Below are 23,097 nucleotides of genomic sequence, written 5' to 3' on the forward strand. Positions count from 1 at the left end.
TTATATCATGGATTTCGCTTAAGTCTCTACAATAGTATATATTTACCTAGATGCTGCTTTTTAATGTCACAGTACGCCATTTTAAAGCATCACTGGTACATCATAAAGTGAAGTCATATTTGAGCATTCTATAACATGGACTCTATCAAAAGTGTTGGTCTGTGTTTGGTGAGACTTGGCCCGAGCGGGCTAAAAAAGCAACTAACAATGGCATGTGCTTGTGTATTTTATAGAATAGTATTACATCTATCTGAACACCAGTTTATGGTCGTGTAAAACAAACTTTATTGATTGTCGTGGTCCGTGCTACACACCCTTTTACTGAACGATACAGTGCATAAAGTCCAGTCAATAATGTTCCTCAGTGGTCATGCATAATTCCGTTTTGTGGTGTCTATAGAATTAGAAAACCAATGAGAGCCGCCTATGACAGTCAGTTTGCGTTATATGTCGTCCTTGATTTCTACAGTGCAGCATTGTGCATTATGTTGAGCATGTGTATGAGAGATTAAGTTGTCCAAGCAATCATACCATTGGCATTGTTTTGGGGGAGTTCACGACCTTCAACGAGGAAGCCTTCCTCGTAGAAAAGTGCATCTAGTTAGACATTTGCATGCCAGCATAAGTTTGGTTGCCTGCCAACTCATAAATCAAGATAGTGGCTGTCGTCGCATTCACTTCAATACACATATGTGGAAACACGCCACTTTCTAATTCATTACACGTTTTACTGCCCCAGTGTCATTTGAAAGTCTCTGTATCAGCTATAGATGTAAACTGTCAGCAACGGATAACACTTTATATTGTCAGCCCATATTTGAAACTTCTGAAAGCCTCATTGGAGGGTTGTTGTAAATGTGTGTAATAGATAAAGACTGTCGGATTTAAAGTGATATGGGTGGACTCTCTCAGCTCTTATTTTTTCAAACCAGTTAAAGTTCTGTTATATATTGGTATATATGATACCAGCATGCCTGTTTGGTTAAAGCATATATTTGTTTAGCCAAAAGAGTGGCATCTTGTTCTCAGGTATCAGCTTTATGCTGCCACTTTGTAGCATAAAAATAATTTGTTTCTACCGTTGCTTCGATCACTATTGTCGGTGCTTGGGAATGTAATCTAGTTGTGTCCATATTTCTTCGAGGAGTTGTTTCTCATTCCTTCTGAGTATTTTTCTCGTCACTTGGATTTTCTGTCAACACATAATATTTCCGGTATTTCTTCGTTGTTTCCACTATTTATCGTTACTTCAAGTTTGTTCGCAAAACTTGAAATCTGAGTGGTTGTAAGAAATTTGGAACGAAATTCATTGAAGCAACGAGAAAATACTTGATATTTCAGAGGTTTTAAAGAAACTCAAGTAACGAGAAAAGCATTCAAAGTAACGAGAAAATAATCGAAATAACGAAAATACTCCACAGCACCGACAAAATGATTGAATAAATATTTATGCTACAACGTCGCAGCATTACGCTTTCGCCATACGATGATAATGTTTTAATCATTCTTATCCGATATTTACCTTATTACTTAACGCCAAATGTTCAAATCTTGTGATTTGAAAGAAGAGATAAAGACAATCAAACATATACGTCTTCAAACCATTTTTCTTGTGCCAAGTAGCATACATCGATTAGATACATTGCAGGACATCTTCACCCGTCTTGATGCCTTACCTTTTCTTTCATGTTCTTCTAGTATTGATGTCATCTATAGCTTTCTTGTTTCTTTTCACCTTCATGAAGAAATCAAATGAAGGACTGGCCTTTCTATTTGACATTATAATAAACAACAGTGAGCTGCGTGTTTCTTTATTCATAATTTGGCGGTCATACAAAGTGTCAGTATTATCTATAATAACTGGCTCCATAAGGGGCCAATAAACCGACCCAAACCAGGTTAATAGTCAAGCAATATACAAAACAACGAACACTGGTTTCACAAAAAGTATTTAAACAAGCGGAATTAACACCATGTGGATTCACAACTAACTCAAAGGATTCGCTGACATTTTTACACTCTCAGAAACGAACCGAGTTCCGTTCTGTTAAAACGTTTGATGATTCAACGTTGTATTCCACTATCCAACATGACAATCCTGAGACAAAACTAGTAAACAACAACTTGTCAAAACTGAAAACAAATGTCATTTGAAGTTTGCCCAAAACCACAGTTTGTGAAATGTTGGATTTTCTTATTGATAACATCTTTGTGAAATATGGGTAAAACATTTCGACAAGAAGTAGGCATCCCCGTGGGCTTCCATTGTGCTCCCCTCCTTGTGGATCTGTTTTTTTAATGCATATGAATCAGAATTTCTCCTTGGGTTGGCAAAGTCAAAACAAAGTCATTTGGCCAAGACGTTTAACTTAAGCTTCTGGTTCATCGATGATCTAATGTCGTTAAATAACCATTAAATGGCCAATTCTCTTCCACCGATTTACCCATGTGACCTTGAAATAAAGGAGACAACTGTTTCATATTAATATCAAAGCATAAAGATTCAGTGAAAAACGTCCACAAGGCTGCATGACAAAGGGGATGGTTTCAGTGAAGAGTGAGTTTAGTTTTAAGCCGCACTCAGCAACATTCCAGCTATATGGCGGTGGTCTGTAAATACTCGATTCTCTACCTTGATTTAGGCATAGTGTCAATACAATGCAATCAAATTTAATGCGGATATGAGCAACTGAACAGCAATATTTACAGAGATGCATATACAAATGAAGATGAATTATGTACAAATTAGTTAAAGGTCACATGCAACCAAAAAATCAAACATAATTAAAACACAATTATCACTTATTCATGACATATAATATACATTGCTGGTTATGAAAAAATATATAAACAAAATTATAAGCGTACAATCGTAAATCAAAGTGCAAAATTGTGTACTTGGGTTAACTTCCCAAGAAACGAAGCAGCCGGGATACCGAACCCAGTCAGAGCGGGTGGGTGTGCACTCAAGTGTAACGGCTGGTTCATTGCAGATGCCTTCACGGCTAATTGTGTGTATATATATATAGAGAGATGTTGGGTTTTGTAAATACATGCTCGTTTTTGCGTATAACATTTGCAATCAACAGACATCATAACATGTCATGTTCAAGTATCACACATGTCTGTCTGTGTAATTACGTAATGTGACAGAGACCGAACTCGGCCATAAATCAATGCATTTTGTTTATGGTGTATAGCCGGTTCACACCCATAACCCTACATGCCACTACCCCTACACTCCAGTACCCCTACAGCTAGTTAAAACAACACCTAGCATTTACCTGTGTCTGATATAATAGACTAATCCTAAAGAGGGATTAGTGCATGGAGCATAGATGAGATCAAGGGATGCATAAATGTGATTAGTCTTTTGTGGCAAGGAAATTAGTGGTCTCATGATGAAAACAAACCTCAACCCTGAGTGAAAGAAACATACAATTGGAAAAAGTGTTGTGATCTGCTAAATGTTGTTAAGAAAAGTTGTTATAGTGCACTTTAATGTTACATATATTACAATGTTGAGAAGTTGAGAGAAATAAAACGTGGAGATGATACAGGAAATTGAGATTGTTCCATACAGTATATAAGTGCTGACATGAAACAAACATGGCATCAACATGGCTGGTCTTCGCAATGTTGAGTTTGTTATGTCACGGAGAGGTAGCCGTCAAGTTCTGTTGGATGGATATCTTCACACTAAGAATGTTGAGCGACAGACCTGTGTACACTGGAAGTGTGCAGTCAACATGCAAAAGAAGAGTCACAACTGTTGGCGATGTGGTAAGAAATACGACTGAACACAATCACCCACCAGAGGATAGCCAGAAGGTCCGGTTTGTCAGCAACCTGAGGAAGAGAGCCAGGGAGGTCAATACCGATGCGCACCATCTACAACAACGAGCTTACCAACCTGACTGATGACGAGACACGTACCATGCCCTCCTTTCCATCTGTTAGCAGTGCCCTGTACCGCCACCGCCAGAAGACGATTCCTGTCTTACCACAGACGAGATCAGAAGTCGACCTCCAAGATCCCTGGACGCAGACAGCAGATGGTAGACCATTCCTCCTGTTTGCGGACGGCCATGATGACAAGATCTTGGCCTTCGGAACACAAGAGAGTCTTGAAGCCTTGCAGTCAGCTGACAACCTCTACATGGATGGAACTTTCACAGCCTGTCCTGCACTGTGGAATCAAGTATACATCATCCATGCAAGACGTGGCAGCTCAACATATCCCTCATCTTCGCCCTTCTTCCGGACCGCCAGACAACAACCTACTCCAGACTCTTCCGATTGCTCAAGGATGAAGTTCAGCAGAGACTCAACAGACCGCTTGATCCTGCCTGCATCCAGACCGATTTTGAGCTAGCAGCAATCCACGCCATAGAAACAGAATTTCCCACTGCTGACGTGAAGGGCTGTTTCTTCCATTTCTGTCAAGCCATCTGGAGGAAGGTTCAGGATCTTGGACTAGCTGTTGCCTACAAGGAAAACCCCGAAGTCACCAAGTGGATCAGGAGAGCAGCTGGACTACCTCTACTTCCTCAAGCCGCGGTCCAAGACACTTGGATTGAAGCCATGGATGACACTCCTGACGTCCCAAGAGCTGGCGACTTCAACGACTACATCGTGACAACATGGGTCGACGACACTGCCAGATTTTTCTTCACCTGTGGAACTACCTGCTCAAGCTTGGATAGACTGTAACACTGACACTTGAACACTTGTGATAATGTAATAATGTGGTCTTTCTCTCATCCTGATATGTTGATATGAAACACTTGTGATAATGTGATCTTTTGTTCATCCTTATATGATGATATGAAAACACTGAATGTAAATAGACTGAAAAACTTGACAATTTATCTCAATGATGTGGTACTTTGTGATAACACATGTATTAAAGTCACTTTTAAAATCTGTCTTGTGTCATGTTGTGCATCTTAAGTGGACCAGTCCACTGTATGGAATAGGTAACAGGCAGGAGATTAGTTATGCAACAGACCATAAACTATGTTGTTATAAGCTGTAGGGGTAGTGGCATGTAGGGGTAATGGGAGGGTACCGTATAGCCTGATTGGTGTTAAGTTCAAATTGCATGTGGTCAGTGATAGCAGCTGTGTATTGCATATTGTCATTAGCAGACAGGCAGGCAGACACACAGGTGTCAATAAAACAAGACATTGAGTTTTGTCTGTGACAACGACATATCTATATCACAGTTAGAAATTCTATCAACGCTAAATAATGACATTGCTTTTAAGTATCGAACTGAGAAGGTGTCTCGGTAAGAAGAACGTGTGGTGAAATAGACAAATGAAATTATATAAACAGTTAATTTAATGTCATAACATATAAAATGCTCGCGCCTGTGAGATATCAACAAAACATTAGAAAAATAGCTCACACCAAAGCCTTCACCGAGTATTCACCCAACAACCCGCTTCCAAGCTGCGCGAACCTATTTACTTGCGCACGTGCTATGAGCGCAGCCCAGCTGCTGAAACCCGTTTTCCCCAGAAAAGTCTGGGGAAAATTAGTGAAACGTTGAACTCCGATTTCGCGCGGTTTTTTCCATCGCTTTATTTTTCAACTTTTTGACGATTTGTTTCGGTATGTCCATACCGAAAGGTATCAGAATCTGCAAAGTTGTGTTTTACGGTGCATGTGACCTTTAACAGAGGCAGATATTATTAAAATAAATAATGTGTTATGAAAGCACTGGAGACTGAAATGTATACCGTTGTGCAGAGATTATTGCATGTGCAGTAACAAACATTTCACTACGGTCCGCGTAATTTGAATATGTAGGGATTACATGATCAATATCTGAATGCCACATCGCACATAGAAGCACCAAACTCGATGACATCATATTAAGTTGTGTTGACACTTTTTAAATGACCCGCCATTTCACCAGGATAAGCAATGCAATAACATGGACATCAAACTTGTGAAGTTCTTCCTTGTCTTACACCTCTAGCCACCTTATATATATTTTTTTCAATTGTTAGTTTAATATATCGCCTGCTCTCAAACTAGTTTTGAAAACTAAGGGCTAATCCAGTTGCCAGTCTCTCCTTCGACGACACAATTTTACATTTATGAAATATGTTTTCCAACTTTATTGCTGAAATATTGCCGAGGGGACGATAAACTGTAACATTCATTAAGGGAGAGACGTATTGGCTGCCGGATCAAACCCTTCATGACAAATATGTGTAAGCATGTATTGCTAGTAGTATTCTTTGCTGAAAGGAATACAGAATAGCCTTTTCAAATATTGTAACATCATGATATCACATTCAGTCTAGTAAAAGGTTTGAAATAAAAACAAATTGTAAACAAGTTAGAAGTTGTTTCCGGTTTTCTTCTTGTTTTGTGAAAACATTGTAAAAAGCTTCATTACTTATACAAACATGAAAAAACTGTTTTATCAAGTCTCTCGTGTCATTAGTACACATCACAACTCGATTATTGTAAAGACTTGTAAAGTTTTACCAAGTAGTCATGTTCATTGTCATAACTAGACTACTGTGTCATTATATTACAGTCATTTTTGGTCTATTAGTAAAAAGCCTTGTCCGTTTGCATTAGCAATATTGCTGATAATACACAAAAAATCAGGTACAATATTGAAATGGTATTGCACAGTGCTACCATGAATAACAATGCTTTACAGATTAGCATAGAGTCCAAGAGATTCCAGTCGTCCTTGTGCAAACTCCAGACACTGGCGAACATCCTCCTGAAAGTGAAACAAAAAACGTCAGAACTGTAGACTCAAGGCACAGAGTCCTTAATATGGTGTCTCGCTGTCTCCAGGATGCATTAGCATGGAGACATATTTCTCAGCATTACTCAAACCCGACTGTAAAATACTAATCTACACAAACCTATAGATGCTTGTTGAATCATGATTATGTGTCAATTCACCTACAACTGGATTCCACATGCCAGCAAAGACAGACAATTATGACGGATCAATGTGTCCTACCTGAGAGAATTGAGGTCCACCGAGAGTGGAGTGTAGACGTCGCATGTTGCTGATGACGTCCACCCTGCTGTCGTCCTGCAGCCTGCTGGCGATGTTCACCAAAAGGACCAAGAACCGTGCCTCGCTCACAGAGCTGCAGAGAAGAGTTAGTCATGTACCCACTCATGGGTGACTGACTGACTGACTGAGTTTGGTTTTACGCCGCTTTTAACAATATTCCAGCAACATCACGGCGGGGGACACCAGAAATGGGCTTCACACATTGTACCCATGTGGGGATTCGAACCCGGGTCTTCGGCATGACGCGCCGACGCTTTAACCACTAGGCTACCCCACCGCCCCACTCATGGGTGAACTCAAGAAGGTATTAGAAAGTGTTGACGGGTTGCATGACTTGAATATTTAGTGACGTATAAAACAGGACACTTAAAGCATGTAAAGAATGGATGGTTATCGATGCACATTATATATACCAAAATATTCGTATCAGATGAAACGACATGAGAGTAGGGTAATGAAATATTTGTAATAACCCCCACAGTTATAGTGATTACGACAGCGGTTTTACAATCACTACAATATTTTCTGTTGATGTCTTTATAAATCAGAACGACTTAAAAAGCAGTAAGATATTTAGTAAGCTGTAACTACAAGGAATCATTGTTTACTGATATTGTGTTTGACTGTGTTTTACTGGTATTGTGTTTTACATGTCTGCTCATGTAATGTGGCTTTACATATTTCAGTATTTGTGACCTCACACATGCCTCAACCACGTTTCCCAGGATGGAGAAAGGAAATGTGTCACCAAGAAGCGACTATTTAAACGGCTTCGTTCCAATACATATTAGGGAGTTTTCAAAACGCTGACCTGAAATCTTTCAGATACATGGTAGATACATTTTCATGTGTAGAGCATCTGAGACAAGTATATATTTTACATGTCTATCAGAAAGAACTATTGTTTTGGTTACACTGAATAATTTTGTTCGTACAGAAATGGACTGATGTGAACAAAATATCCTTACTGTGACATGATTGTGCAGGAACATCTCTGTGGGTCACTCATCCATGTAAGTAAGCTGTCAATCAACAGAGTGACACTTGGATCATGTGTACTTCCGGTCATATGATAGTGTTGAATTGTTGAGGTGACGTCAGCATCCTGAAAGACAGTTTTCCTTCTTTACAAACAATACGGACAGTTAAACTGAAATATATATAGTAATACAATGTGTTGGTGATATATATACTGAGTCAAAAAAAGAAACTTCACATTCTTTCACGTAGGTGACGTAGGACGATTTGACGGTCTTCGGCTCGTGACGTCACACGTGGAAGACCCGACCTTGGGCGATCAGAAGTGGTGCCAGTTTGTTGTAGACGACCTCGCAAGTCTTACACAGTACGACGGCTGCATCCCATTGCTCTTGCGACGTCAATAACTGATCTTCCCGCTTGCAACATGCCAACGGCATGTTCACGTTGCACATTTGACAATCGTGGCATTTCAGGTACCGTTGGAAGTGTGGTTTAAAAGTGTTTTTTCAATTCTTGAGGCCAAGGCAAACACGTGCAAATGAAGAAAACTTCGATGCGAAGATCACGTGACCGACTGCACGTGCAAAACCTGATTTGGCACTAACGTCATTTGCACGACGAATGGATTGGTTTGAGTGGTTTATGCTAACGTTTTTCTAAAGTCGACAGATAGGGACCCCATTTCGGATACATAGATGTATCATCAGAGAAGAATTATTCATTATTTTGCAAATTACATTTTGTGAAGTTTCATTTTTGACTCAGTATATATGTCATAAGCCTTACATTTACTGTGAGATCAATAATGTTCAGGATAACATCATTTGATATAACTTTAGATGTTTGCAGGCTTGCTGTCAGCTTTGATGTGGAGACAGGACTGTCCATCGACGGGAGGAAGATCTGCAAGCCAAACAGTGCTGACTTAAGTGACTATTTCCTTTTCAGGATTGTCAATATTTGAGAGTGCATTTTGGATCGCATAATTAATTACCACCGATATTCGACTTTTTAAGAACGAAAAAAGAAGATAGTTTTAAATTGACAACAACATGTCATCTTTATCAACAAAGCAATGTAGCAAACTATTCCTACCTGGTTTTCTACAGCCAAAGTGATCAATGTGCGCGAATCGCTGTTATACATCTGATTCCATAGTTCCTCTTTGTCTGGTTGTGACGTTGTTATGAAGAAGCCCTTCCTTGATGTGTAGGACTGCAGAGAGATATAACCTATTACATATTTATGTTAACTGTGTATATCATCCTGATCTACACACACGATGTGACTATGCATCTTATCAACAAAGTGATATGAGGAGTAGCTACGGTAGACACAATATGTTACGTTAATATGAAGGGTAAATAATGGTTAAGATTGAACTCATTTAAGTGAGAACATAATTAATGTTAAGATATTATGTAACAAGCATATCAATAAGTTAACCTTTATTCAGCCATATTGAGAAGTACATTGAAGAAAGTATCAAACTTACTGCCACCGTGGTAATATGATCTCCAGGAAGACCTGTTGAAAATATACATTAACATGAATAGCCTCTTTATTGGATCCTCGTGTTTGTGCAGTTTTAGAATGTGAAAATGAACAAGGCTCCTGCTTAAAATGTGTTCAATTGCACTCCACGAAAAGTCAAGTAGAGTACAGTGTAACTGCAACTGCCTTCAAATTACATCCTCGCTGATGTCCATAAGGCACCACTGCTCAAAGTACAGTATCCCTTGGATATAACGCCCCTGGTTGTAATACCACCCAGGATATGATGCCGTGTTTTTGCAAGAACGGATTTCTTTTCCTTATAATACCCTGGTTACAATGCCATGTGCCAATGACTTTGGGAACAAAAATCATTTTAATGCCAATTACACAGGCTGCATGTAGTATACATAACTTAAGTGGTTAATTGACATAACTCAAATTATTTGACCAAACACATTAGGGCTTTAAGTAGTCGTGTTCCCAGATGGGATAACACATGTAACAATACACTTCCTGCTACCTACAACAAGTCACACTGCAGCCCTAGATGCTGGGATTATCCAGTTATTCAAGGATCATTACAGGAGACATCAACTCAATCACCTTGTTGATTGTATAGGGCCTCAAAGTGTCCTACCTGGTTATAATGCCACCCTGGATATAATGCCATATCTTCTCCTGGAAAACTGTGACATTATAACCAGGGTATACTGTATGCGTGATTCTGACTAGCATGAGTTTGAAGGACTCTATCATCTATCGTATACGTGTTCGCGAACAGGTGAGTATATCCTGCCTTCTGGCAGCACACATCACATGGAAGAGCAGTTTAAATATTCACCTGCACCGTACACAAGTGAAAATTAGAGTTGCACCAGACATAAGTGTTTCACTTATGCGTCTGATTTCTCTATAAATAGTTTTAAAGCTTTCCTGAGGCCTTCGTAGTTGTAACCGTACCCGCACAACTTTGAACAACACATGAACGGCGCAGTTAAAATCTCCGGAGATCAGAGGTTATGAAATGTAGAAAGGCAAGAACTGCTGTAATATTTCTCGACATAAAGTTGACTTTGGTTATCCCTTATGTCATACAATCATGCAGGGTGCTTATGTGACTCTGGGTCTTTATGCTTATTTCTGAATTGTAAACAGATGAATCGGCGTTGCATCTGTTTTTTTCTACATTAGCAGACGAAACAGCTGACATGTAAACACGGTCCACGTTCTGGCAACTTTCTAGGTTTGGCTGGATCATACCACTCAGTCTGAGTTAAGCCCACCCACAAAGTTGAACACACTGAAGTTTGTTTGTTTATGTGTTAATACTCTCCAGTCTGACGGCGAAGTGATATAAAACCAGGAAAAGAACATTAAACTTACTTTCGGATGTATTTCCTAAAGCCTGCAAATGAAACAAGTAACACATTGATTAAATACATATACGATTTATTCAATATATGGTATGAAATACAGTGAAACCATGTTACATACTATGCTCAACAAAAATATTTCTGGTTGGTTGTTTCATCATGTTTTCCACTATCACGCTGTTAGTTTTAGAACAAATGATTATTTTCATCGTTCTTGTATTAACAGCCTTGAAGGATAGTTATACTTTTAAGTTTACCTACATCCAGGTGTTCCTGTACGTTCTTGTTGCCCATTGTAAGTGAAGGTACATGACTGAGATCTATCTGTCTGATGGCGTCAGCATCCAGTGAGGTGTCCCCCTCTGTAACCGCCATAGCCACGGCCTGGTACAGGAACAGGTACTGCTCCTGGTGTTAGACAATGAGAACGTAATATCAGGAGACCAGGATAGATAACATGTGAACTACACAGGCTGTTGGTGGTGTACTCACCTTGGTCTGTATCATGTTCTTCCTTTGGCCTCTCATGCTGGAGACGAAGCTGACGACGTCCACATTACCTTCTGCTGCTGCCTGATCCACGAGACTCTCTATAGCTATGTACGTCCCTGTCCGGCCTATACCAGCACTAGAGAAGAAGAAGAACCAGTATAAATATGACACGATATTCCTAATTTACACTAACATCTACATCAAATTCGCCCACCTCAATTACTTTCATATAATCTACAGCTTCCCAAACATACATATATCAATATGCATTTCTCTATATATCAAAATCAAACTGCAACTCATATTATAGAGAAAGTTACAAATACATTGATTGAACGCTGAATCAGTTTATTATCGTTTCCGATCAAGTCAACCTGTGTCCCAATGGCCATCCCAGTATTACTCTAACCTGCAGTGGACTATGATAGGTTGTGTTTGATGTCTTGTGGTGACCCTGACCCTCCACATAAACTCCAGCAAGGCGGAAGTGTCTGGTACGCCATGGTCAGGCCAACTTGTGAAGTGAAAGTGGTGAACGTGATGTATCTTTCCTTCCTGATATTTAGAATTAATAGCATTTTATTTATGTTGAATATAACGTTTTGTCACAAACTACTAAATGTTTATGTCGACATTTTCAAAAAAGATCATTTATAGAGAAGAATTACAAATATTGCAAAAATAATACCGATTTATTGTGAACAGACAGTTTTGTGACTGTGTAGTTTGCAAGCTGAGTTTCTGTCTCCTTGGTAACTGAGATGTCGCCGTAAATGGAAGTTCCTTTCTCTGGCCAGTACTGAAGACACTTCATCTGAAAATATTACAAGATTTAAATACAGGAGTTTTACAGGATTAAATATCTCCATTTAAGTTAAACGAGGTGATAAAAATATCAACACAAAAACTCAATTAGTGTGTGGGATTTCTATATTTGCTATCATTACGGATAAGTATGGATTTGATTCGTTCGTGTCAACCGGTTTTCTTTCAACATAATTATTCAGTTGCTGCTGAATATTCAATACCTTTGGGAGAAAAACAAGTTGAATGTGTGAATGACGGTGTGGAAGATGCTATATACATGATGCTCTGTGTGTGTGTGTGTGTGTGTGTGTGTGTGTGTGTGTGTTACCTTCCCCGCCTCTACAAGTCCCGTCACCATGACAATTGTTGTAGATTGCTCCTGAAAGATCATTCGCCAGAAATCCACCACTACTTCCGGTCTGTAGGGACCTAACAAGAAAGTGAATATAACATAAAACGTCTATGATTAATCCAGAGGTATTCAGAGAAATGAATATAACGTTAAAAATATAACCCAACCCTTGTAGCAGTGGTCACACAAAAAGTGTCAAGCTTTATCAGATGACCCTTCTACATGGGTTTCATTCTTCAAAGTTATATATGCTCAACATAAAAATCAATTTAACGCAATTACTAGAATTTTCGTATTTTCAACGGTCCAATTTGGTCAAAAAGCTGGGGGTTTTATATATAAATTAGTTGCTCAAACACATTTTCGTAACTCCGTTCTATACGTTTGTGCTCCTGTTACCATTGAGCTGTCATGATAAAATCATGATTACCAAAAAGCAAACTCATTGGACACTATGTTTTTAAAGCATACCGACAAAAGGCGTACATTCAAACTGGGTTTGGATGCACACCAATCAATGTTGTAAAGTTAAAGATAGTCTTAAATCGGAGAGATCCCGAAGTGGAAACACACATGTAACTCAACATTACGTCATTATCAATAAATGGAAGGAGGGATACATTTGAATGACATTGGTTTTTGGTTTTTGGTTTCAGTGGGTGAGCAATTATACAATATCTGCTTACTTTAGATATCAGTTTGAGTAACCGTTTGTGTGTGTGAAATCTTACCTTGTGCTGCTATGTAACGCTTTTCTGCTTTGTATCCCTGAAGAGAATTTACGAAGATATGTATTATTTATATAAATATAAAACGTCACTGCGAGCAAAGCCGTGTATAAGAAGATTTAAGTAACATAATACAAGGAAGCTTATTTATAAAGTGATTTGCTGACCATTCAGTGTTCTTTAATGATGCGACTTAATACATTACAGCTGTTTTTAATAAGGAAATATGTGCCAGATAATCCTGTGATACCGTCCATGATAAAAGAGCAACGAAATTTGGAGATGAGATGACATGCAATCAATATAATCATCAAGTCGAACAACTCAGTCACAGGAACATATCACATAAACTCGAACTATCCATCGGTTTCCGCGTTATCAACCTATAAAGTGCATCAAACCTTACACAGTACGCCTAAACAAATAAGAGTATAGGTTAACTTCAAAGGACAAGCTACAAGATCTAAACGGCCCATTTTGCAGTTACGCTCAGTGTGTATTCGGTGTCTGATTGACAGTCGTTGCTTAACTCACATCGAGGTAGCTGGCATTGATGTAGTCTCCTTCTTTGTCGTCACTGACGCGGTGCAGCACCACGCGGTTGTAATCATCTGAATACAAATACATCGTCGATTTAGACTTGACACTGGATGACGAAGTGCAACTGACTGAAACAATTATGTTGTACGATGTCAAAGTTGACCTTACATTTAAACTTGATCATCCACAAGATGTACTCACATGGGTAATAGCCTCTGAACCTGTTGTTCCCTTTGTTTTTAGGTTGTTGAGATTCATCATAGGAGTGTACATAACCATCAGGAAGTCGCTGAAAAGGAAAACATGTGACATACACAGGCTAATACTAAACAAATCACTTACTCCACATTATTATCACATCCACAGTATGTACTGTTATCCACACTAAAACCTGTAAGCTGGAGGCAATTGGCACTAACTGTAATTGCCTTTGTGTTAGAGTTGGTTGGCTCGAACAGCATTCTCTGGCCACAGTCACAAGTGGAAAGAGGGAATGCATTATGTAAGTGCTAGATATAATCAGTCTTTCTTGCAGCCACAATTCCCCTTCGGAAAAACGAGCATGAAATAGTTTGCTTCCATTTTTTGTCATTTCAGGAGAATTTTATATTTAATGGATGTTTCAAGGAGCTGTTGTCGGGTGGTTTTGTGCGATGCAGCTTTCGTGGTGTATACTAAATGTCATTAAGCAACTTAATTATGTTAAATTCTGTTAATTCTTCCTCGTACGTTGTGACGTTTTTTAATGTGTTCTCTAGCTTGTGCACGTCATTTTGAGTTTACCTTATATTCTTCTTCTGTACTTGCTGGAGTCATTTCATCCACCTTTTTCTGTAATTCTGACACCGGAATCACGTGATCCCGTCCATTGTCGTCCAGGTTGTAGTAGTTTCTGTCAGGGACCTCTGGTGTGTCCTCAACCTGTGCAGGCTGCTCAGACACATCATAGTCCTCTTCCTCCTCTACTTTCTGAAGGTCAAGGTCACCTGTTGAATTGCCTTGGGATTCGGTCTTCCTATGAGCCTTCATTTGTTTAGCTGATGTCTTCTCTGGAGACAACGTTGGTTTCTCGTCGTTATCAAATCCGATATTCATGTACATGCCAATGTCTTCCGCTACAGGAAACAAAAAAAGGACATTTCCAAAAAGGACAAAAATGACATAATGTCGTTATCATATATAGAAGTAGGGATGATATGTACAGAAGTTACTGGACCTCTAAGAAGCAGATCCATGTGAGAGTCAAGGTACATCATGCAGTATTACTATTGAGTATTGTTATAAGAGTGTGTTTTTTTGTAATTTGTAAAATCATTGATTAGGTGATAGTTATTATGGGTCACAATGTTTAAAGTTTTGAGTATATCTGCTCTAACTGTAAATGTAAATGTCAAGGTGAGTTGATGTCTTATATTTGTGACCCAATACTTTAGATTTGTGACTCAACTGCATTGTACTAGAAATCTGTATTGTGATTCATTGTAGCTTGCTCATTGTTTGTTCAATATATTATTGAATATTTTAGACTTGTCTGTGTTTTATTTTGCTTGTTCAAGGGGGACTTTTAAACCTTTTGTCACGGCAATTTATTAACCGTAACAGTATACACGATCATTTACGTATGCTACAGCCTCTATATATTACGCCAGTCAAAAATAATCTTGCATAAATTAAGCAAACCAGAGAGACGAATCTACCTTGTGTCGGTTTCACGTTATCAGCAAACACTGTCTTGTGTGCAGAGCGTCCATGACTTTTCCCCCGTCTTCTTCTAAATGTAAGGACACAAATTGAAATACAGTTTGTATAGAACAAGGGCTCGTCAATTTGTAATAAGTATGTACCGATTCATTGCCTTTGAAGACATTACAGGGATTAGAATGAATGTAAAAAAACTGACCTTATCAGGATGACTGCAAGGACCAGCAGCAGTATCACCACCACGCCGACTACAGCTCCCACTACAGCAGCGATTGGAAAAGAGGCGTCTTCAGGCTGCTGACTTGGGGTCTGTGTGGCAACTTTCTCTGGATGTAGAATGGAGAAGATTAAAAATGTTAGCATAGAAGTGCACACGTCTTTCATCACATAAAGCGTGCTTACTGAAATAATCTTTGTCATTTTAGAAGCCTCTGTATCAAAAGCATGATGTCACACCAACATTAGTGGGTGAGTGAGTGAGTTATAATTTATCGTCACATCGGCAATATTTCAGCCATATCTTGACGAGAACGATTAATTTTACACATAGTAATTATTGGTAAATTGTAAAAACCTGTCAACGAAGGACAGAAAAATAACTAGATTAACACAGATTCGAATTAAAAACTAGAACTTCGATCTATCACACCAACATTAAATCTGTCATAAATTGAAAGAAAATTTCCTTCTTCGTCAGATTACCGTTGTTAGAATTAACATGTGCATGAACAAGTCACTTGCATATTCTTCTTCACAACCGCTGTAGAAACATGAATTCGTGTTATGCGTGATGTTATGCTCACACACTCTACCCTGGCTTTGACAGTCAAACCTTTACTCAGATACATGGCGAGACCATGTTTGGGCAGAAATGACACATGTAGAGTGTTCCATTTCGTTTACATGATTATTTATTTCCGTGAATAGGTCTGAGTGTACGACTTCGTATAGGCAGTTGAACGTGTCCTACATTGCCGTGCTCTGACCATTTGTGGAAAGTCTGAAGTCTGACATGAAATGATTGTTTTAACCTGTGTCCCATCCGCTGCTTCCCATCCTTAATACATCACATGGACTTTAGCATTAACCATCAGTCACATCACAGTCATAACCCTGTTACAAAAACAGTAACAAACTCTCGGGACTAGCTCCTCTCCCGTTATAGCAGTAGCTTATGTCGAGTCATCTTATCTCCCCCGTCTCCGATCCATTGTAACCTGCTTGTTGCTTTGCACCCCACGCCGACATCTTGCTATTACCTGCACAGTCATCCCCTGTCCAGCCTGCTTCACATCCACCAACACAGATCCCTGTTGCGTTACAGGAAGAGTTCTTCATACAGTGTCTGGAGCTGCAACTCATATTGCACTTGTTCCCATAATGTTGGGAATCACATTCTGGAATAAGATGATTAAACAATTCATATTTCATTTCATGTGTTATTCATTACCTATCAATCATCAGATTCATGAAGCGACACATACAAACCTGAGTACATTGAATTTTTCCGTCTTGATGCCATGATCCATTAGATTTGGTAACTTTATCTGATATTCTGCAGTCATTCCAAGGTTGTGTAACATTGCTCAATTCTTGATTTTAATGTTCTGATGATTTAAAGTGACACACAACTAGCTTCGGAATCTTAATGCCCAAAGTCTTTGCGATTAGTACTTGCATATTACAGATAAACACTTGATCGAGTGTTGTTTTGCCGACCTCAGTCAGGCCAACAATGTAACAATATCAATCAATATTATCTGTGTGATGTTCTTCCTTCCTCAACAAATTAAATTATGACTAGGCTATAAATTTAAAATTCATTGCAGCATTTCCTTTTCACATTGGCATGTTTGCTTTTTATTCTTACAATATACGTTGACATCGTATCCAGTTTCTCTTCAGACAAAGCAAAAGTAAGTTTGACACTATCACAGATGTTTCTTCATGTTTCGCATGGCCTGTACATATTATGACTGACTGACTGAGCCGCTCTTAGCAATATTCCATGTGGGGATTCGAACCCGGGTCTTCGGCGTGACGAGCCAACGCTTTGACCACTAGGCTACCCCACCGCCCCGTACATATTATGAAAGTTGTGATTGTGGAAGGTGTCTCTGATCTCTCACAGTGGCTTCAACCAGTCATATTTATTGTCACCCACGTTAGTGAACCTCATTGGTGGCATTACCTGTACAATCAGGATACATCCACCCTGTCAGACATCCACTGTCACAGGTCCCTGTTGAGTTACAGGAAGAGTTTCCATCACAGTTTCTGGTGGAGCATATCTTAAGACAGTTGGATCCATAATGTTTGGAATCACATTCTGAAATATGATACCGATGATTTAATGGCGGCTTTTGTATGTGTTAGGAAAATTGTTCATAAGAGAGTTGAATGATCTTTAGATTAGGTTTATTTCATATCCACTTACCAATAATTCATTTCCCAGACTTACCTTCTTTACAATCAACACCCATCCATCCAGCTTTACATCCAGAATCACATGACCCAGTCACATGATCACATGATGAATTTCCCGCACAGTGTCTGTCAGAGCAAAGACTAGTACAGTTTGCGCCGTACTTTCCATTGGTACATTCTGTAACAACGAAATGGAGAGCTTACATCGTGTTTTATAGTTGCATGTGAATATACAGGCTTTCTTAATGACTGATGTATTTTTTTTCGACCAAAATGTTTATTTAAAGGCAAAGTACAGAAAAATATCACACACAAATAGGTACGCTATGACATAAGATAAACTGGATATAACATTTTCATTAATCATTATCGAGATATCTGTATGTTAATGACAACACATATTTTTCACCTCTTGTGCAACGAGCCAAATTCGACAAGCTTGTGCACTTTTGCTTTTACTCACATAAACCATCATGTTAGCCTAGAGAGCTACCAGAATTATATTCGTAATAGACTTTTGCAATATATGAGGTCATTTTCATGTTTCAAAGTCGTTTAGTTATGATGATATAATGTGTTCACTCGCATCAATGCTGATGTATTTTCCTTCCAAGTTATAATTGTTGCAATCGATCCGCCTCCTTTCTCTCCCTTCCACGTAACTTGATCTTTCATTATCATTAAACTGTCAACATTCTTTACCTTGTGTGCAGTTAACCTCCATCCAACCAGGAAGACAGCCTGTGTCACATGCGCCAGTGTGACGGTCACATGACGAATTTGAAGCTGAACACTTCCGCCCAGCACATATCTCGTTGCAGTTAATGCCATAGGTAGTGCTGTTGCAAGCTGTAAAATATGGACAAGCATCAAGTTCATAAAGTTGAGAAACATTTGAGTAAAGCTTCCCGGGTAATCGTGTCAGCAAACTGTATGAAACAAGTATATATGTGAGGTCGACCACCACTTAACATGTCCCTACAAACGAGCCCACAGTATGACGTCCACAAAGCTCGAATCCTGTTATTCTTTTGCACTTCTTCAAAATGTTCTATGACTGTTAAAACACGATTCACTGTGTATATATATTGTGAACATACTGTGAATATGTGAAAGCGCCAGGGAACAGTCAAACTGGAACCTTCCCTCTCTACACAGAATGACTAGCTTAGATTAGAGAATTAATGATTAACCTAAACACACAGTCAACATGCCTTGGCCTGTACAGTCTCCAGTACCACTGACAGGTGCCTATCAATGCTGATAGTACAAACGCCTCACCTGTATCACATCTCTGTCCCTGCCACCCTGGTCTACAGTCTCCAGGACACAATCCAGTCCACCGATCACAGGTTGAATCCAGGCAGTGACAGAACTTATCACAGTTCACCCCGTAGACACCTGTACTGCAGACTAGTGCATAACAAGACGAGTGTATATATAAGAGTACTAACTTGTAGCCATGAATATTTGGAATTTGTGTGAATATCGAATTGATGAACGGCCGACATTATTCTATTTACCTATCAGTGATAGCTACAGCTTTTGGCATCTTACGATGGTTGATAGTAATAGAAAATGTGCTGTTACATTTACATCCCATAATTTTTTAACATTTCCCAACCTTAATACCAACAAATGCAACATAGTCAAATATAAACTGGTCCCCTCAAAACACTGCCATTTGTCAAGTATTTTGTGGGAGGGAATCTGAAAACAATATTCTTTATAAGCAATACGATATTTGACGCGCTGATGCTCAAGAAACATTTGGATATTTCTTGGCCTTAAAGCTATAGTCTAAATCTGTTACCAAAAGGGTCGCGCTCAGAGATCAAGTGTATCTGCCTTCGGTCCATTGTTACCATTGTAGACCAGAACCAGATTGTGAGTTCCATAGCAAAGTCCATAGATAATTACATGTAACATTACAGGGAGAATGGAGTCATGTCTTTCTTTGTGGTAATGCAAATGTGCATTTAGTAGAAGTAAGAGAATTTCCCCCGAGAACATTAACCAGTCTTACCTTTGACAAAACATACTCCATTGAGCGTAAAACGGAAATTGTCACTCACAAGTTTAGAACACTTACTATAGCACTGTGTAGCTAAGTAATGGCATCATGTATTAGCAGAAGGGGTAAGCATTTCCTGCCCTACCGAAGGCACCTATCTATCTATTGTGAAGGATGTGGCTGGTGACTAACAAAACAGTGAAGCAGTTGGCTGAATATATCGGACAACTTGCACAATTGTTCAGTAATAACATCTGCTGTTTATTTCATATGATATAGCTTCCAAAACACTGACGCAAACATCTGGCACAAAACTTTCCGAAAACTCGGACATTTGCTGTGTATATTTCATACAATATGACATTATCGACCCGTGAAGATCCGGGTAGAATTAGTCTTCAGCAACCCATGCTTGTTGCAAGGGGCGACTAACGGGATCGGGTGGTCAGGTTCAATGACTTGGTTGACACATGTCATTGTATCCCAATAGCGTAGATCCATTCTCATGACTTTGATCACTGGATTGTCTGGTACAGATCGCTGCCCAACAGCTTGAATATTGCTGAGTGAGGCGTAAAACACCAACAAAATTGAACCAAACAATATGTTTTCAAAATTCTCAATGCAGAATACTTGATAACCCTTCCCTCGTCAGACACCAGAAACAATGAACTTGTTTCATAGAAATAGTATTGCATTATTGCAAATTCATTTTGCATCTCGTTAGATATGAATGCATTGTCTACTAGAAACGACCGAACTTCAAATACCCACTTATACATAGATGACTGCATCCAATCAACAATGCCGCACTTTCACAATGTGTTTGATAAAGCTTCTCAAATATTGAGACAAAGATCAGGGTCCCACAAAGCCTTCTTAGCTATACGACATTCGTAAGCCTATGATGAACTGTAAAGTTACGAAAGGTTACAAGGCCTAGATTTTCGAAGCTCTCTTAGTGCTAAGATAGTCGTAAGTGCGTTACATTAACATTACCTTATGACTATCTTATTATCATTATTGATTTATGGATCGGGACCCTGGAATGGAACTAACATGACTCGTACATTTGCTGAGAATGGACAGTGAAACACATGCATGTCACAAGCACACGAATACACATACTTAATACAATAGATGACTTACCATAGATCTCCACCTCACAGATGTTCAGTGCGCTATCATAGCCAGCATCACCTCCATTCCCCGGGTTCCTAATGGTGACGTATCTGCCGGTACCGTTACACGTCACGTCAGTTGGGTTGGGTGTATTTGATGGACTCGGGAGGGTGGAGCAGATGCTGGAGGGATCGTTGTCCAGATAGATGTTGGAGTTGGCATTTCTTAAATAGACTTCAAAACAAACATGTTTTAATACTGTGTCCATATAGTTGTTGTTTGCTCACATTTCAGACCACAAAACTATGTTCATGTAATGGAATAATACCGTAATTGAGAAGAGACACGTCCAATTTAAAGTATATGCTTTACAGCAGATACGGATTAGAATACTGACACCAAAACTCCCGATCGTTTGTCAAAAATAACAGCACATTGAAGCTCAAGATTCTTCTGAGTGCACATGTTGTGCACAAAATCCCTTTTAAATTGGTGATTCCTTCACTGAACGAGATAAATGTAGTGTACCTAACAGTAAAAGTCCTGATCATGAAGGTTATGAATACGTTAATTACTAAACCCTCCGTTAATTACTCATACCGTCCGTATATAACAGTAACACATGTTTGTGTGTTTGTAATAGGTATCAAACACAACCAAGACACAACAACATTATGTGAAGGGAAGCAATTCTACTACTGGAATAAGTGACTGTGCATCATTTGATGTTATGCCATTTTTTAATGCAAAAAGATAATAACATGATCTCTGATGTTTTCCTTAATAACTATTTGATTGTTGAATGGTGAATATCGAAATGCATGATTTGACACTAGGCACCGTGACACGCCCTCGAAGAGATGTGATGATAATGACAGTTCACAAATTCAGCAACGTGTGTGTCCGACTTTGGTGTTGATGCAGGCTTGACAACGACGACGCATTGACGACACTAAGAGATTGAAGAAAGCTTGGAGAATGTTGTTCCATGTCTGAACCCGCCTGTTCCAATTCAGCTAACGTCAGAGACCCAATGATATCATCCTGTATCGCAAACCTGTCATATTGCCATTGACAAGTTGTGTGCGACGATGAGATGCGTTACATCCAATATCATAACGCTTTCGCACAAAAACTCGACGTCGAAAGTCGCATGCGTCAACATACCGTTCATCTTGCCGTCTGTACACCCTTGCCCTGCCATCTGAGCTTTCCAGATGAAATCTCGACTCGTCAGTGAACAAAACACAATATCAATCTCCTGTACTGTGAGATGCTGCCTGTACCTGGCAAGACTTGCCTGTCGGTGACGTTGGAGCAAAATTGGACGTATTGCAGGCCGCCGGGGTAGGATGTTATGGTCTCTCAGTCGGTACTTCAGGCCTGGACCTGATTGGACGTAAGCCAGGAATGGTCCCAGCAGACAAAATGGCTGTCTGGAATCGATTCAGGTCAGCGGAATATGGTTGTCTTGCTGACGTGAGGTCACGTGTGCATCTCTCCTGTTCCCATTATGTTGAAAACTTCTCTATAGAGCATACCCACGGCGCGGAGACGCTGGTTTTTCTGTAAGCCGTGACATTACGTACGCGCAGTTTAGGTTGCAATTAACGAGTTTTCCAAAGCATTTAGAGGCTGTAGAATAATCAACCGCCCTTCAGTTTTCAACTTTAAGTGAGTAAGTTCATTGTGCACAAAGTGCACGTGCCACGCGCATTACGTGGCATCACATTTCATGCAAAGTGTTTTGCTACATGTTTATTTAGGGTCATTTTTATAATTTTTCAAATAACTTTATCTTATGCAATTTTATGTTATGCACAGTTATTTTTTTCCGTTAGTATATATGTATGTATACCACACTCCAATAAATAATCACAGTATAGAATCTACAAAGCAGAGCTAAACACATACTGTCTGGTCCTGATACAGCATAGTTACCACCCCAAAGTGATAACCTATATTTATTCCATTCATGATTTAAATGCGTTTACATAACA

The 23,097-nt window shown here is 39.3% G+C and overlaps 1 protein-coding gene across 3 annotated transcripts in view; it reads right to left on the bottom strand.

Annotated features, from left to right (window-relative positions):
* Positions 1–6,013: 6,013 nt before the first annotated feature.
* LOC124274485 (receptor-type tyrosine-protein phosphatase epsilon-like) overlaps positions 6,014–23,097 on the bottom strand; it is a 70,429-nt gene continuing 53,345 nt past the window's right edge. Inside the window, exons 4-27 of one of the 3 annotated variants that reach the window (XM_046709845.1) lie at positions 21,125–21,331; positions 19,243–19,374; positions 18,664–18,810; positions 17,996–18,139; positions 17,726–17,863; positions 16,794–16,931; positions 15,734–15,860; positions 15,531–15,604; positions 14,617–14,948; positions 14,035–14,122; positions 13,828–13,904; positions 13,297–13,333; positions 12,542–12,642; positions 12,095–12,220; positions 11,816–11,961; positions 11,407–11,542; positions 11,176–11,322; positions 10,925–10,946; positions 9,540–9,574; positions 9,140–9,259; positions 8,831–8,947; positions 8,032–8,168; positions 7,004–7,136; positions 6,014–6,754 (exon numbers count right to left, since the gene is read on the bottom strand). In XM_046709845.1, coding sequence (XP_046565801.1) covers positions 6,683–6,754; positions 7,004–7,136; positions 8,032–8,168; positions 8,831–8,947; positions 9,140–9,259; positions 9,540–9,574; positions 10,925–10,946; positions 11,176–11,322; positions 11,407–11,542; positions 11,816–11,961; positions 12,095–12,220; positions 12,542–12,642; positions 13,297–13,333; positions 13,828–13,904; positions 14,035–14,122; positions 14,617–14,948; positions 15,531–15,604; positions 15,734–15,860; positions 16,794–16,931; positions 17,726–17,863; positions 17,996–18,139; positions 18,664–18,810; positions 19,243–19,374; positions 21,125–21,331 — 2,933 coding nt within the window. In that variant the 3' untranslated portion in view covers positions 6,014–6,682. The remainder of the gene's footprint in view (positions 6,755–7,003; positions 7,137–8,031; positions 8,169–8,830; positions 8,948–9,139; positions 9,260–9,539; positions 9,575–10,924; positions 10,947–11,175; positions 11,323–11,406; positions 11,543–11,815; positions 11,962–12,094; positions 12,221–12,541; positions 12,643–13,296; positions 13,334–13,827; positions 13,905–14,034; positions 14,123–14,616; positions 14,949–15,530; positions 15,605–15,733; positions 15,861–16,793; positions 16,932–17,725; positions 17,864–17,995; positions 18,140–18,663; positions 18,811–19,242; positions 19,375–21,124; positions 21,332–23,097) is intronic. The other 2 variants (XM_046709846.1, XM_046709844.1) reach the window with 2 other exon arrangements.

This window comes from Haliotis rubra, unplaced genomic scaffold, assembly GCF_003918875.1.
Source record: "Haliotis rubra isolate DU_JTF1 unplaced genomic scaffold, ASM391887v1 Scf191, whole genome shotgun sequence".
Taxonomy (NCBI): domain Eukaryota; kingdom Metazoa; phylum Mollusca; class Gastropoda; order Lepetellida; family Haliotidae; genus Haliotis; species Haliotis rubra.